The 15184-nt window shown below is 59.2% G+C and overlaps 1 protein-coding gene across 4 annotated transcripts in view; it reads right to left on the minus strand.

Annotated features, from left to right (window-relative positions):
- Window positions 1-15184, minus strand: part of MEGF11 (multiple EGF like domains 11) — a 192045-nt gene that overhangs the window by 12411 nt on the left and 164450 nt on the right. For 2 of the 4 annotated variants that reach the window (XM_062204803.1, XM_062204805.1), the window contains exons 13-20: window positions 11113-11259; window positions 10519-10653; window positions 5199-5327; window positions 4567-4695; window positions 4044-4172; window positions 3187-3315; window positions 1758-1994; window positions 112-230 (exon numbers count right to left, since the gene is read on the minus strand). In XM_062204803.1, coding sequence (XP_062060787.1) covers window positions 112-230; window positions 1758-1994; window positions 3187-3315; window positions 4044-4172; window positions 4567-4695; window positions 5199-5327; window positions 10519-10653; window positions 11113-11259 — 1154 coding nt within the window. The remainder of the gene's footprint in view (window positions 1-111; window positions 231-1757; window positions 1995-3186; window positions 3316-4043; window positions 4173-4566; window positions 4696-5198; window positions 5328-10518; window positions 10654-11112; window positions 11260-15184) is intronic. The other 2 variants (XM_062204804.1, XM_062204807.1) reach the window with 1 other exon arrangement.

Here is a 15184-nt window from a genome sequence, read left to right on the forward strand (position 1 = left end):
GCTGCTCTTAATGTATTGGTTCCATACAGATCCTACAGGGTGTGCGTGTGTGTGTGTGTGTGCACGCGATTCCTTCCTGGGCAGAGGTGAGGGGGAGTCAGGGGCCGGTACCTTGGTGGGGCTGTTCCTGTCCAGAGTGCTGGCCTGGCTGGTGGCAGGCCCCCCGCACGCCAGTGCTTGGTAGCTGGAATTGGAAAAGCACTGGGCGTGGCTGCTACTTTGAGACAAATCTAGGAAGAGAACAAGGTGCCAGACACATCATTCCCCTGTCCCTAGCGTGAGACACCCCAGTACTAATGCTCGCGCTGGACAGCCCCGGGAGTGCCCTGCACAGCCAGCCAAGCCCCCAGCTTCTGACGTCCACCATCCCTGCCGCGGTCAGGAGAGCGAGCTAGGTCTGCGGGCCCTCCCCGCTGCGAGAGGATTCCGCTCGGGTTCAGCGCTGCAGGGGCTGGCGCCACCAGGTGGGGCCCGGCTGGGGAATGCTGGCTTCTGTAGCCCCACATGTCCCCGAATTGCCATTGAGGACGAGGCTGACCCTCCCCTGATTCCTCCCGGGGTCAGATGGTCGTGAGTCTGTGAGGAAAGCCCACTCCTCTTGGCTCCTGCCCTTCCTTCTCTTAGGGTTGCTAGACCTCTCCACCGGGCCTGGGGAAATACATGGCCCCAGGAAGCCTGGGAAACCCCGCCAGCCCCACTCGTCGTCCCAGAAGAAACTCCCCATGTCTCTGTGGGTGTGGGATTTCACCAGAGCCTGTCTGCTTTGGCTGAAACCCAGGCGGGCATGCGGGCCAGGAGCTCTTTGAAGGCAGGGCCTGTAGCTGGGCTGCCTTGCTGCGGTCTATCCTGCTTAGCATGGGGCTGGCTAGATGTGGGAACTTTGAGAAGTTTATGGGGAAATGGAATTAAAAGTTTATTTTGGTGCAAAACAATTTTGAAGTCCATGGATAGATGTGTCATTATATGCATTTTCCATGAACTTTTTGAAGTACCCTCATGTAGTAGGGGCTGCTTGGCAGGAGTGGCTGGAGTGATCTCAGTTTTTCTGCACATCATGGGTAGCTGTTGCCATGCTGGCTGGAGAGAGCCACCGTCTGTGCTCACGCGGACAGCCTGGGCTGCCTGTGGCCCAGGGATATGGGCAATTTCAGTGTCCTGGCCTCTATCGTTTGGCTAACTAAGCAGCCCAGGGTTCGGGGGAAAGGAAGGAGCCAGCCCAGCAGCCCCACCCCCGTCCTCCTCAAGCTCCCAGGTGGAATACCCATTGCAGTTGCTCCCGCATTTGCAGGCAGCCTGGGCTCTGGTGCAACGGCCAGGGGGCCATCGGGGGCCATTGCTCTCGCTTTGAAGCCTCCTGCAGGTCAGGTACCGCCCCTTCTGCTGTAACTGGGCCCTTCTAACGCTGCGAACTGGGAGAGGAGCAGTGATGGCCCGGGCCTGGGCAGCAGCAGCAGCCTCCTGAGGTGCACAGAGGTCAGTCTGCAGCGTTGGACCCCTGGAGACTGCTGGTGTGGGTGCTCCTGTGGTTGATGCCCAGCGAGAAGGATGGGAAGTCCCGGGGAGGTGGGAGGCGGCTCAGAGCTGGGGGCCGAGGAAACACCACCCTCTAGACTCCCACGTGCCTCTCCCCACCCCCTCACCTCTCGGGATCTGGAGCAGCCAAGCCAGTCCCAGCCGTCAGCCCCGCAAGTGCGCCCACCCCGCTTCGGCGAGAAGCCTGGTGTCCCCCCGGCTACCGCGTGGCAGCACAGCCTCACCTGAGAGGGAGTAGTCCGTGCTGGTCATGCGCATGGCGGGCGTGTAGGAGACGCGGGGAGCCAGGTCGCGCACTTTCTCTTTCTGCCGGCGCCGGCGCCAGGCAAACAGGCCCAGCAGCACCACGATGAGGAACAGCAGCAGGACGATGCCCGTGACGGCACCCACCGAGTGCCGCTCCGCGCCCAGCGCCGGGCTGATCTTGGTGTAGGGATTCAGCTCCTCCATCATGAGGGCCGCTGTGGGAGATGGAGGCGCTCAGCCCGGCTGGCCTGCCGCCCCCCCACCCTGCCCTCTGAGGCCAGGACACCTGGTCCCACCCTGGATCTGCTCTTCAGTCACCGCGTGACCCCAACCCTCACTGTGCCTCGGTTTCTTCAACTGCCCCAGGGGGCGGAGCCTCAGCGTCATGGCCAGGAACGCACGTGATTGGATTTGTGGAACAGAATCGTAACAAGTTGTGCTACTTGATGCCATTCCAAAAATGGGTTAGATATTGACTCATGCAATCTCCCCTACTGCACTGAGGGAGAGAGATCAGTCAATTCCTTTCACATTGGACAACCAAGTCACTGACAGGTTGGGTAGCCCACCCGAGATCACACAACCAGTAACTGGTGGAGTCAGGGCAGACAGACCCTTCCCCCACCCCCGCTGGCAGCCAGCCGTGGGACTCGGGGTCCCCGGTTTGCTCACTTGTAGTATAGGGACAGTAACCCTGCCCTCCCTGGGGGTGTGTGAGCAGCAAGGGAGGGGCTGGCAAGACAGTGCCAGCACAACACCGCTTGGTTCTGTGCTGTGCAGCCCAGGGGGCAGTCCTGCTCGCCCAGCAGCCGGCCAGACAGCTGGCCAGCATCGCCGTTCCCAGTGGGAGAGCCTCAGCAGGCAGGGCCGGGGGACGCGGCTCCTTTTCTGTCCCGTGGATAGCTGTGAGCCGCTCTCGCCCCTCGCCCCGCCTACCACCAACCTCGTTTGTGTCTCAGCCGCCGGCGGTACTTCATAAAGGGCCTTTCTGTGCACAGAGCCCCCGCTTACAGAGTGCTCATTTATGTGCGGAGTCCCCACCAGTGTACCGAGGTGAGCGAGCACCAAGGTGGAGCCCCTCCAGAAGCTGGTGTCATGGGGGAAGAGGAAGTGCGAGGTGGTGCCAGGGCTGGAGCCTGGCAGTGTGCACCTTGTGGTTACCCTCGCTTGGTTCACGGAGAGCTTGCCAAGGATGAGCATGGAGAAGCCATAGCCGAAAGGCCGCCTGCTCCATCTCTCTGCAGCACCTGAGCCTCTGCAGCCTGCTCCACTCCCATTCACGTTCCAGATACAGCTGAGGCGACCTGTCCTTACAAGCCCCAGCTGTTCGGGTTGGAGTCTCCCTCGGGCCTCCCTGGGGCTCTGTCCACAGCCCGCTACCCAGGCACTCTGGTGCCGGCGGATTACCTTGGTCACACCTGATTCCTTTGAATCCCGGGGTGCAGTAACAGGTGCCGGTGACGTGGTCACAGGTGGCATTGTTCATGCACTCACATAGCTGCTGGCACCCGTAGCCAAAGCTTCCTGGTGCACATCCTGTGTAGTATAAAGAGCAGACAGACACACTCACTCTCCACCTGTTCAGTTCTGTGAATGGATGGAGCCTCTCCCTGTAGCTTCTGTTGTGCTTTGGTTACTTGGTGGGGCATGGAAGAGAAGGAGAGGGTGCTACCACCCCTGCCCCTTCCTCATACAACACAGTAAGCAGCAGCCTCCGTGTGCCTGGGCTTGAGCCGGATGCCATAGGGGCCGGCGCTGTGGTGCAGTGGGATAAGCCACAGCCTGCAAGGCCGGCATCACGTATGGATGCCAGTTTGAGCTTCCGAGCCAGCTCCCTGCTAACGCACCTGGGAAAGCAGTGAAAGGCAGCCCAGGTGCTTGGGCCCCTGCCACCTGACATGGGAGACCTGGATGTAGCTCCTGGCTTCAGCCCTGGCCGTTGTAGCCATTTGGGGAGTGAACCAGTGGATGGAAGAGCTCTGTCTCTCCTTCCTCTAACTCCGCCTTTCAAATAAACAATGTCCTGCCGCCGCCTCCTTCCTCATTGCCCCTCAGGCCTCTGCTTTGCCCTCCATGCCCCATCCCCATCTCAACTGGAAGGAGACGTTCTTCACGTCAGTGTGGGCGTGATCATGATCGTCAGTCTTTTTACTTGGGGGTTGCCCCGGGGTGAAGGGAGCCAGGGGTGCAGAGCCCCCATGCTGGACCTTGAAGGAGTCGGGTTCCCCTGCAGGTCGCCAGGGCTCAGGGCTGGGGCAGCTTACTCTGTTCGCAGTGTCGTCCGGTGAAGCCCGTGCGGCAGGTGCACTTGCCGCTGATGTGGTCACAGCTGGCACCGTTCTGACACTGGCACACACGCCCACAGTCCTTCCCGAAAAACGCTGCCGGGCAGCCTGGAGAAACAGGGCCTCCCGTTAGGGGATTTGCCACAGAGCACGGGCTGCCCCTGTGCTCTGGACTCTCGGGCTGGGGGACAAGAGGGTCCCTCCGACAAAGGGTGCCTGGGAGCCAGGGGCCAGGTTCAGGTCTCTTTGCTGTGCAGCCAGAGGCCGTTCCTCCCGACTCCAGGCCCCACCGACAAAGGAGGGTCTGGACTTGGTGATTGGCAGGACGTTGGGTCTGTCACCCACCCTGGAATCCAGCCTGGCCCCTGGGCTGCCTGGTCCTGGCTTCCTTCCCCCCTCCCTCCCTTCCTCCCTCTGTGGCAGGCCTGGCCGATGCCCACAGCGGCCAGTAGGCTGCAGCATGGGATTCGGAGTGGTGGGGAGGCCGGGAGGCGGGGCTTACGCTGTGTGCAGAAGAGTCCGGTCCAGCCCGGGGTGCAGTGGCAGGCCCCGTCCTCGGCGCTGCAGCTCGCCCCGTTGTGACAACTGCAGGTGTGGAAGCAGGCGGGACCCCAGAATCCAGCTGGGCAAGCTGGGGAGTAGGCAGGATGTGGGGCGGGGGGAACGAGGCAGAGAGGGGCAGGTGGAAAGGGGGAGGCTGTGTCAGAGCCCAGACTCCAGGATGGACCCTGGGGACGTTTCCTGGCGGTTCCCGGGCCTCCCTGGTCACCCAGGACATCATAGGAACCACCCGCACCCTCCTGGGTGACTGCCCTGGCCTCGCCTCCCTTCCACATTCCCCAACTCCAGCCCTCCAGTCCCTGCCTCTCCTCCTCCCCATCCAGGTGCTAATGGACTATTGATTCTCAGCATAGCATTAATAGCACCATTAATAGTGTCGATACCTTTAATGCCAGCACTTAATACCCCTGACCAATCCTAAGAATCCATCGTGTCAGCCATAGAGCTGAGTGAGCCTGTCATCTGTAGAAGGTTTTAGGCACAGAAGCGGCGGCACGGGGCATAAAGGTTTTGGGCAGCAGAGGGAGGGGTCAGGGCCTGGCCGGGGTGGGGCGGGGCGGGGCGGCAGCTTACCCTGGGAGCAGTCCTTGCCGATCCAGCCAGGGAAGCACTGGCAGGAGCCGTCGATGGGGCTGCAGGTCCCGTTGTTGGCACAGGAGCAGAGCTGGGCACAGTCCTGTCCAAAGCGCCCTCCAGCACACACTGCGGGCACAGGGCAGCCTCGCACCGGCCCTCCCACCCGCGCGAGTTCCAGAGGGGAGCTGCCCCCACGTGGAGCCCCCGTCACGCTTCTCCGTTTGTGCACAAAGAACTTGTCCCTCTCGGGCCCACAGCAGCCGCCTCCTGGAGGCTCCATTGCGACCTCACCTTTGACAGAGGGGCACGTGGAGGTGCACAGAAGTGGAGTCACTCGACTTGGGTCTCACAGAGGGGAGGTGGTAAGGCTGGGCGCCATCGCTCTGCACTTTCAATCCAGTGCTCTCTGTACTGCTTTGCAGCCCCCCCGCTTTCCACCTGGCCAGCATCACGGGTCCCCAGGCTGGACCGGCCCTGAATGGTGAGCCCTGTCCATCTGATTCCTCTGACCCCCACCCAGCCTCCTCCTCCGGAAAGCCCTCCTGGGTTTGCCAGGCCCTGTTCTCCCCTGAGCACCCTGAGTCACTTGCGGGACATTGCTCACGTGTCCTGGAGGAAGGCCGGCTTCCTCGGCCAGGCCTCAGACTCCTCTGAGACTCGCCCCCCCCCAACCTGCTTCCTACAGCTCGAGCTCCCCAAAGCACAGCTCTCTTCCCAGCGCGCATGGCTTCAGTGGTTCCCCCTCACCCCAGGCTCCCTGGGGAGCCTCGCACACAGTGCTTATCGCTCGCTCCGAGACACCTGGGCCACCAGGCTCCACCCCATTCCTAAACGCACCCCATGCCTTCACCATGCCTGCTCCAGAAGTCCGCCTAGCCTACCAGACTCATCTTAAATCCCACCTCCCCCACGGTCCCACCGTAGCAGACTGCTGGTCGCTCCCGGTGCCAATTCCCTTCATCCTTCAAAGTAGAACCTCAAGTTCCAGCTGGGCTTGGGGCCACCTGGGATGCAGACTTTATTCTCGGGCTCCTGTCCAGTGAGGGGTGGCCCTGGGACTACCTCCTGGCCAATGGATAAGTGGAAAAGCGTCTTTATTTTGCCTGCCCTGCCCACCCTTCTTGCTGCAAGGAAACTAACGTTTGTCGTTTTCAAGTCAGTTATTTTTTCCAACGTCACCCAACAGCTGAACAGCACTCTGAGGATTTTTCGTTTGGGGTGGCGGTGCCCCTGTTTGACCAGTTTCCGTCCTGGTCTTCCAGTACTGTGACTTGGGCCAGGCCCGAGTCCCACCGGTGTCTGTGTTCCCACAATGCCTGGAAAAGCAGCAGGTGCTAGAGGCCTGGTGACCGAGTGTGGGAAAAACCTTTCTCCCCACTTGGCTGCCGAGTTCCGGGAGAAGCTGAGCTCGAACTCTCCCCTCTGGACGCGGTTTTGTGACGGCAGGGAACGTGGTGCTCCCGTTTTTGTTGTGTTTGAGTGCCAAACACAGCGGCTGCTAAGTAGCCAACACTCAGGGAATGTTCTAGAATGGCCAAAATCAGCCTGGGGAGCAGCAACCTCCCAGGGGGCTCTGCTGGGGTCTTGGGGTTCCCCACAAAGCCCAGCTGCAGCCAGCCCCACATCTTCCAGGAACGCGGGTGTGGGTGAGGGGAGGGCAGCATCTTGCTTCCCTGAGGTCTGCAGTAGTCGAGGCACAGAGAGCATCATGGGAAGTGTTCATTCTTGAGAAGTGATTTCCCTCGGTCCCAGTCTCCAAGCCTTGAGCGGGCACCCTCTGTACCCCACATGCCTCTCCTAGGGCTGGCCCGCCCTCACCACACCGCGGCCACCTCGTGCCTGGGAGTCACCTGGGCCCCTCCTGCACCTGACTGCAAGGCTGCTCGGTGGACACACCCTCCAGTCCAAAGCCTTGGGTCTGGCTCCTGGTTTATTGTCTATTCATAGAAAATGAAGTTTGATGCAAAAAACTCTTGAAATGCATGCATAGTTTTTTCATAATACACATTTTTCATCAATTAAGACATTTTATTTATTTATTTGAAAGGGAGAAGGGCCAGTGCTGTGGCACAGCATTAAAGCTCCAGCTTGCAGTGCCAGCATCCCATGTGGGCACCGGTTTGAGTCCTGGCTGCTCCTCTTCCGATCCAGCTCTCTGCTGTGGCCTGGGAAAGCAGTAGAAGATGGCCCAAGTCCTTGGGCCCCTGCACCCACATGGGAGACCCGGAAGAAGCTCCTGGCTCCTGGATTCAGGTCAGCTCTGGCTGTTTTGGTTGTTAGAGGAGTGAACCAGTGGAATGGAAGACCTCTTTGTAACTCTTTCAAATAAATAAAAATAATTCTTAAAAAAAAAAAAGCAGAGAGAGAGAGAGAGAGGTCTTCCAACTACTAGTTCACCCCTCCAAATGCCTGTAACATTGAGGCCACAGCCAGCCACCGAGAACTCAACCTAGGTCTCCCACGTAGGTGGTGGGGTCCCCAGTACTTGGGCCATCACCTGCTGCCTCCTGGGGTGCACATCAGCAGGGAGCGGACTGGAAGCTGAGCTGGGACTTAAACCCAGGCACCCGGATGTGGCATCCTCAGTGGTGTCCTAACAGACCACACTCCCATCGCTTTCATAAATTCTTTGAAGACCCCTCCTATGCATGAATTTCAAAATGTTTTGCACCAAAATAAATTGATCTTTTAATTCATTTTCCACAAATGATTTGACTTGGATATGGTGCTTCTGCGCACCAGGACTATTCAAAGTGCTCCACCAATAGCTCACCTACCCCATGGTGCTTTCATTGTTATACATTCCCATTGCTGCTTCCTGTTGTTGACTCTGCACATGGGGAGCTGAGGCACTGAGAGGTCAAGCAACCTTTCCAAGGACGCACAGCTAGGACACTGTGCCAAGAACCTCTGAACAAATCCATCACCCTTCCTGGTCTCCATTTTCCCATCTTGAAAATGGGGAGGAGAGCCCTCACTCCTCGGCTTTGGGCCGGGGTTGCTGACGCGGGGCTCTCTGCTTCCACTGACAAACAGCCTCTCCAAAGGCAAGGCCACCCAGGAAGGAGGGCACACCTCTGACCTGTTCACAGCTCAGGCGCCACCTTCAGCTCCCTGGAAAGCAGGCTCCCCCAGCCCCTTCCATCTAACCGCCCGTGCTTGCCTCCCAGAACCCAACCTCCAGGGCCGGCCCTCGGCAGGGTCCGGGGGGGGGTGGATAGGCTGCTGCAGCCCACCCTCAAAATCAACTTTGGGGCCAATGTTGTGATGTAGTAGGCTAAGCTTCTGCCTGTGGTGCCGGCATCCCATATGGGCATCAGTTCGAGTCCCGGCTGCTCCACTTCTGATCCAGCTCTCTGCCGTGGCCTGGGAAAGCAGAAGATGGCCCAAGTGCTTGGGCCCTTGCACCCATGTGGGAGACCTGAAGAAGCTCCTGGCTTTGGATCTGCCCAGCCCTCACCGATGCAGCCATTTGGGGAGTAAACCAGTGGATGGAAGACCTCTCCCTCTGTCTGTAACTCTACCTTTCAAATAAATAAATAAGATCTTTATAAAAAAAATCAACTTGGAGCTTAAGCCAGTCTTATCTCTGAAGCCTCTTTCCACTCAGCAGGCTGATGGATTTACCCCAGGGCTGCTAACACGATCACCGGTCCACTCCTGCTCTGCAGGGAGAGCGGAGCGCCGAGCCGGGTGGTGGAGAGCCGGCATCTGGTGATATTTCATCCACGCTCGATGATCCTGCGTAAGCAGGGCCCGTAATCTGTAACTCGCTGGAAAGCCGCTCGTTGGGAAGTGTCAGCTCCATTTTTTACAAGGGCTGACTTAACCAGGGCAGTTGCCATTAATAGCAAACCCTATTAGATCTGTGGGTAGAAAATGCTCTTGAAGCCCGCGCGATAAACCAGGCAATGAGAGATCCAGGAGTTCCTCCTCCGGCTGCCTGGCTCCTGGTGTAGACCCAGCCTTCCAGTGTGGACGCTGGGTTCGCCCACATTTAATAAGCAAATCTCGATGCGCCAGATTAGGATGATGAAACCGTCCCCGGAGGGCTGTGGGCAAATGAAACGGTCACGTGTGCTTCTCTAGGGCCCACGCTCCCCGTGACCTCAAAGCATCACGGAGCCAACCTCCCGCTCATACATATTACCGGCCCCACGGACTTTCAGAAACAGCGTAGCTCGGTACTGATTATTCATCAAAAGAATGGGTCCCCCTGGGAGGTAGTGAGCTCTCTGTTAATGGGAGTATCTAAGCAGGGGTCAGACAAGATTCTTGCACCAATGACCTTGAAGTTGCATCTAGCTGTCTGTTTGAAGCTCCCTTTACACCCTGTGGGCCAGAGTGCAAGGCCCACAATCTGTACTTAACGCTGTTCTGAAGCCCCAGCCCCTAACACACACACACACACACGCTGCCTTCTCTGCCCACTCTGTCTGTTGCTGGTTAGCACGCCCTGCAGCCGCTCCCTGCTCCTGGATAGTGGCACGCCTCGGTCTCTGTGCTTTGCCCAGGCTACTTCTCTACCCAGAATGCCTTTCTTTCTTCTCCACCTTGCAGGTGAACGCCCAGCTGCAGCCCAGCAGTCTGCAGGGATTCCCCCCCGCCCCCCCACCTCACTGGCCTAAGGAAGCCAGGGCTGCGCTGAGCCCCGGGGGGTGCAAGCCAGGGCAGCTCCTGCCTTCGCTGGTTGCTGATACTCGGGGATTTTGTGAATGATCTTGAACCGCGGGCACTTTGAAATCAGCCACAGCGGGGATGTGTATTCTAGAGATCTTCAAATGCTACAAACTGAAGGCTTTTGCCTTCAGAGCTGAGACAGTCGCCCACCCGCGGGCAAGTGAGCTTTTCCCCGTCTCGGCTCCTGCGGGAGGCAGCAGCTGCCTGCCCTTAGTGTCCTGAAGGATTCTGAGGTCAGAACGGTGAGGGATCAGTGATGCTGGCTGCGAGCCAGAGGCGACCGGCTAGGGGGCTGGGATGCTGCCGCCCCCAGGCGGGGCCAGCACTGCCCCTGTGCCCGCACACATGGCACAAGGCGCACTAGGCACAGAGCCACTGCTGAGGCCAATCCCTTTGGGGCCGATTTCGTCTGTCATCCCTTTTGCGTGGGTATTGGGGTCAGAACTTGTTCCTGCCACCTGCTGTGAGACCAAGGACAAACTGCTTAGCCTCTCTGAGCCCGTCCCTTTACCTACTGCCTACCGGCCTGAAGGGGAAGGAGCTGCCTCCGAGGACAGGGATCCTGAGCTCTCCCTTGCCTGCCACCCCCCTCCCCTCACCCCTGCCGCCCTGCCCGTGCCAGCCCCGGAAACGGTACCTTGGTTGCAGAGGGCTCCGGAGAAGCCTGGGAGGCACTCACAGATGCCGCTGACGTGGTGACAGGGCCCGCTGCTGTGCACGCACAGGGGGCACGGCTGGGCACAGTCATGGCCGTAGAACCCAGGGGGGCAGACTGAGAGCGAAGGGGAGAGGGTGGTCAGTGTCCAGGGTCCCCAGCCATCCCGGCCACCCCTCCCGGGCCACACGGCGCTGGAGGGAAGAAGCTCCTGAAAACACAGATGTAGATGCGGAGGCGTGGGGCGCAGTGCCTGGGTTCAAGTCCCGGCTCCTCCTCTTCCTCCCCAGCTTCCTGCTGATGCACGCTGGGGGACAGCAGGCGATGGCTGGGTCCCTGCCACCCACATGGGAGTCCCAGGTTGAATTCCAAGCTCCCGGCTTTGGCCTGGCCCAGCGCTGGCTGATGTGGGCATCTGGGGAGTGAACCAATGGATGGGAGAGCTCTCTCAGCTAAAATAAAAATAAAGACTGTGGAGGGAGCTGCATGGTGCTGTTCCCTCAGGGGAGCCGGGCTGGGCCTGAACTTGGGCCTGGGCCTAACGGAAGCACTGGGTCCCCGGGCGGGGGGACTTACTTCTCTGGCACAGGGGGCCTCGGAAGCCAGGGGCACACTCGCAGCTCCCGTCCTCTGGTGAGCAGGAGCCGCCGTTCTCGCAGCTGCAGGAGACGGAGCAGTTGGGACCCCAGCGCCCGGGCGGGCAGGTGCTGTCACAGTGGACACCTGTGGGCCAGAGGCAGAGGGGAGTCGGAGGGAGGGACGGGATGCAGGATGCAGTGGGGGGGGGGGGGGGGGGCGGGGCGAGGCACTGGGCCAGAAGGGAGGACTTGTAAGCTGCTGCTTCTGGCTGGGCCTGGCCAGCCGTGGGCTCAGGGGCGTGGAGGAAGGTGCAGGAGGGCCTGGGTGGGGTGGGGTGGGCCCCTCCCTTCCAAGTGTTCTGAGCCCCGTCCTCAGGGTCACGTGTTTCCATCCTAAGCGCACACCTGCGTGCGATGCACTCTGCGTGCTACTGCATTCTGCTTCATTAAGAAAAAAAAATAAGTAACGCTACTCGTAACCCAACGCATCGATTGAACGACCTCCAATTTGACAAGCGAGCGGCCTGCGGGGAACAGGTGGAACAGCCCTGGGGGGAGGAGCGAGGGCTGCAGGCGTTTGAGCTGTGGCAGCAGAAATGCGAGTCGGGGGGGGGGGGCACAGTCTGGAGGCGGACAGGGCGCTGCCCACGGCTGTGGTCTGGAGGCCGGCTCTGGGGCGGGGGTCTCTCCCAGGCACGGCGCTTGGAGTCGGACCCGCGCCTGAGCCCTGGAGACTGGCTTGGCTTAGGAAGGTGAATATCAGAGGCTGAGAGAGGAGAGAATTAGTTTAAAAAATCATGTCTGCCTTGTTAAGTGGACAGGGATTGTGAGAGAGAGAAAGAGGGAGGCAGACACTCATCCCCAGCGCACAGAGCGGCCCCAGCAGCGGGAGGGGAGCGGTGGGACCAATTTAGAGGCAGCTGGAACTGTACAAGCCCACCTGGGCCGCCAGCAAGTGCAGAGGGCAGGGAAGGGGTGAGGCGGGAAGGGAGGCTCTGCTGGCCCCGCCCCCTCCCTGTCTCCGCTGTGCAGCCAGGGGGGCTTGGGATGCCACTACTGGGAAAGGGGACGGTGGGCTTCTCCCTAAGGACTGGGATCAGCCATAGTTGCCCGTTTACCCACTGCTGGGGGTCTCTCCCATGGGAGTCACAGGGACCCACGAGGTGACACCTGGACAGGCACGGAAAATCCCGCAAAGGGAGCCCCGGGACGTGGAAACCACGGAGCCACTCAGAGTTTGGGACGCCTCTTCAAGGTTCCCCTTCCACTTGGTATCCACAGGAAGGAGGGTTGGCCCCAGGATCCCCTCAAGGATCCCCAAATCCAGGATGCTCAAGTTCCTTGTATAACACGGCTTTGTATCTGCATCACAAGGGTCTTCCAGAAGTTCGTGGAAATGTGTGTTGTGGAAAACCTGTGCATGGTTTTCAACCTTTTTTTTTTTTTTGCACCAAAATAAACTTATCTTTTCTGGCAGGCATTTGGCACAACGGCTTCAATTGCCACTTGGGACACTTGCATCCCAGGTCCCTGTCGAAGTACCTGGTTGCAGTCCTGGCTTGCCTGCTTCTGATCCAGTTTCCTGCTACTGCACATCCTGGGAGGCAGGTGATGGCTCAAGTCCTGGGGTTCCTGCCACCCCTGGATGGAGTTGCAGGCTTTCCTCTGGCTGTCGCAGGCATTCGGGGAGTGGAACAGCAGAGGGAAGATATTTCCTCTCTTGCCTTTCACGTGAAACAAAATAAAATTTTTAAAAATTAAAAAAAAGCCTTCTCTTGTGACTCCACGTTTCAGGGACCTCCTGAAGCACCTTGCACACCCCCCAGGTGTCTTCCTGCAGGCCTGGAGCCATTTCTGGACTGGTGGCCTGTGTTGTTTAGGGAAGATGGCCAGGAAAAAAGTCTGCACACACGCAGTGCAGGTGCAGCTGGGGGAATGCTTTCCACATGCAGGGGGTTGAATCCCTGGGTGCAGAATGTGTACCCAGAGCCGCGAGCTGCCTGCGGTGGCTGAAAGCCCTGGGACTCGGGCTGCACGCCGGGGGACACTGCTGTCCCCTGGGAGGTGCGCTGCCCTGAGGGGAGTCTGGCTGGCCGACGGGGCCTCCGATTCTGATGGAGGCAGGGACGTCCCACACGGACGCTGTTGTCTAACACTGCACAGATACCACGGTGTGCAGAACACCCTGTCAGCAAAGAGATAGAAGAGATCCTCCATCCTTTGGTTCACTCCTCAAATAGCAGCAAAGCCGGAGCCAGGAGCTTCTTCCGGGTCTTCTTCCATTCTTCCAGCCCCAGCTGTTGCAGCTATTTGGGTTTGGGGAGTGAACCAGTGGATGGAAGATCTCTCTAACTCTGGACTTTGAAATAAATAAATCTTCAAAAAAAAAAAAAAAAAAAAAACGAAAAAGGTTGGAGAAGAAGGTAATCTTTAAGATCTCTTCCATTTGGAGAAGAAAAATCACCTATGGTTATAGGCCAAGTTCTTTCTTTAAAAAAAATCAAAAAACAAAAGCCCACACTTAATGAGCACCTTCTGTGTGCATGGTGGGGTGACTACAGCCATAGCGCCAGTGAGCAGTAAGCCTGTGACTTACAGGGGAAGCCAGACGGGCCGCTGCCCTGGGCAGACCCAGACACGCACCAGACCGAGGCACGAGCAGTGGGCCCGGGGCTGGTGGGGCAGGTGGGGACGGCCCGCGGAGTGGGAGGCCAGGCCTGGCCTTCTGAACCTGCGTTGGGGGAATTAGCTTTAGAACAGCCTTGCTGACTGGCTGCCCATCAAAGATGGAACTTTTAAGCATCAGATGTCATTAAAATCCCATCAGCTCACTTGAAGCTAAGGCAGTGACAAGTTAAAGTGGATTTTCCCTTGGTTCCCACTAAGGGTACAGAGCCGGGGGCCAGGGCCATGCCTCGCTCCTCGCTGCGGGGCAGGGGCCAGCAGGAAGCTGCTCAGGAACTTTCTGGGTGTGTGGGACAGACGCCTTGCGGCAGCCAGCCCTAAACTGCGTCCCTGGTGAGCCATGCTTCTGGGAACGGCCGCTGCTGTGTCTCTGCAGGCCAGCGCATTCACCCCCGGGACGCATCCGAGGCCCATGGTGACCGAGCACGTCCTGTGTGCGGGGCGCTGTTTGCACCGTGGGGCCCAACGCCATTCAACTGCAAAACCACCGCGGGGCAGCGAGGACTTTCCGGGCAGAAGACAGCCTCGACTGGTTAAAGGACTCGCCTGGTGCCATGAGCCCAGGCAGTCTGACTCCGGGTCTACGTTCTTTTTCAAAAAGTTATCTTCTTTTTATTTGAAATGAGAGAGAGAGAGAGAGAGAGAGAGAGAGAGAAAATCTCCCATCCACTGGTGCACTCCCCAGATGGCCACAGCAGCCAGGGCTGGGCCAGGCCGAAGCTGGGAGCCAGGAACTCCATTCGGATGTCCCATGTGGGTGGCAAGAACCCAACTACTTGAACCATCAGTTTGCTGCCTCCCAGGGTGTGCAATAGCAGGTAGCTGGGCTGGAAGTGGAGGAGCGGGGAGGGAACTGGGCACTCTGCTTTAGGATCCACGTGTCCCAGTGACCCAACCGCTGTCCTCAATCATCACACCCACGTCTCAGCGGCTACAGGGGGGCAACCACTGTCCTCAATCATCACACCCACGTCTCAGCGGCTACAGGGGGGCAAACGCCTCCCCAGGGCTGACGCTCGAGCTGCCGAGCGGATGACACAGAGGCGGGAGCCCCAAGGGCTGCCAGCTCCCTGGAGAAGTCAACCTGGCCCTGGGGGCTGGAGGGCAGCCCCGGGGGAGTGGGCGGGAGACAGAGGGGCAGGGCTGGGTCCTGAGTACCCGGGGCTACGGTCTGGATTTTGGATTTTATTTAAGAGTCACAGGAAGCCGCCGAGGCCTTCTGAGTGGGCACTGATACGAAGGGGTCTGGGCTTTGACAAGCATGCTGGGAGCCCCATGAGCAGGCCAGTGGGGAGGCGGAGGCAGCGCCAGACGAGACAGGGGCTCAATGGCAGTGGCACTGAGAGTGGCACTAGGCGTGGCAGTGGCACGTAGAGGAGGGGGTG

The sequence above is a fragment of the Lepus europaeus genome, chromosome 11 (assembly GCF_033115175.1).
Source record: "Lepus europaeus isolate LE1 chromosome 11, mLepTim1.pri, whole genome shotgun sequence".
NCBI lineage: Eukaryota > Metazoa > Chordata > Mammalia > Lagomorpha > Leporidae > Lepus > Lepus europaeus.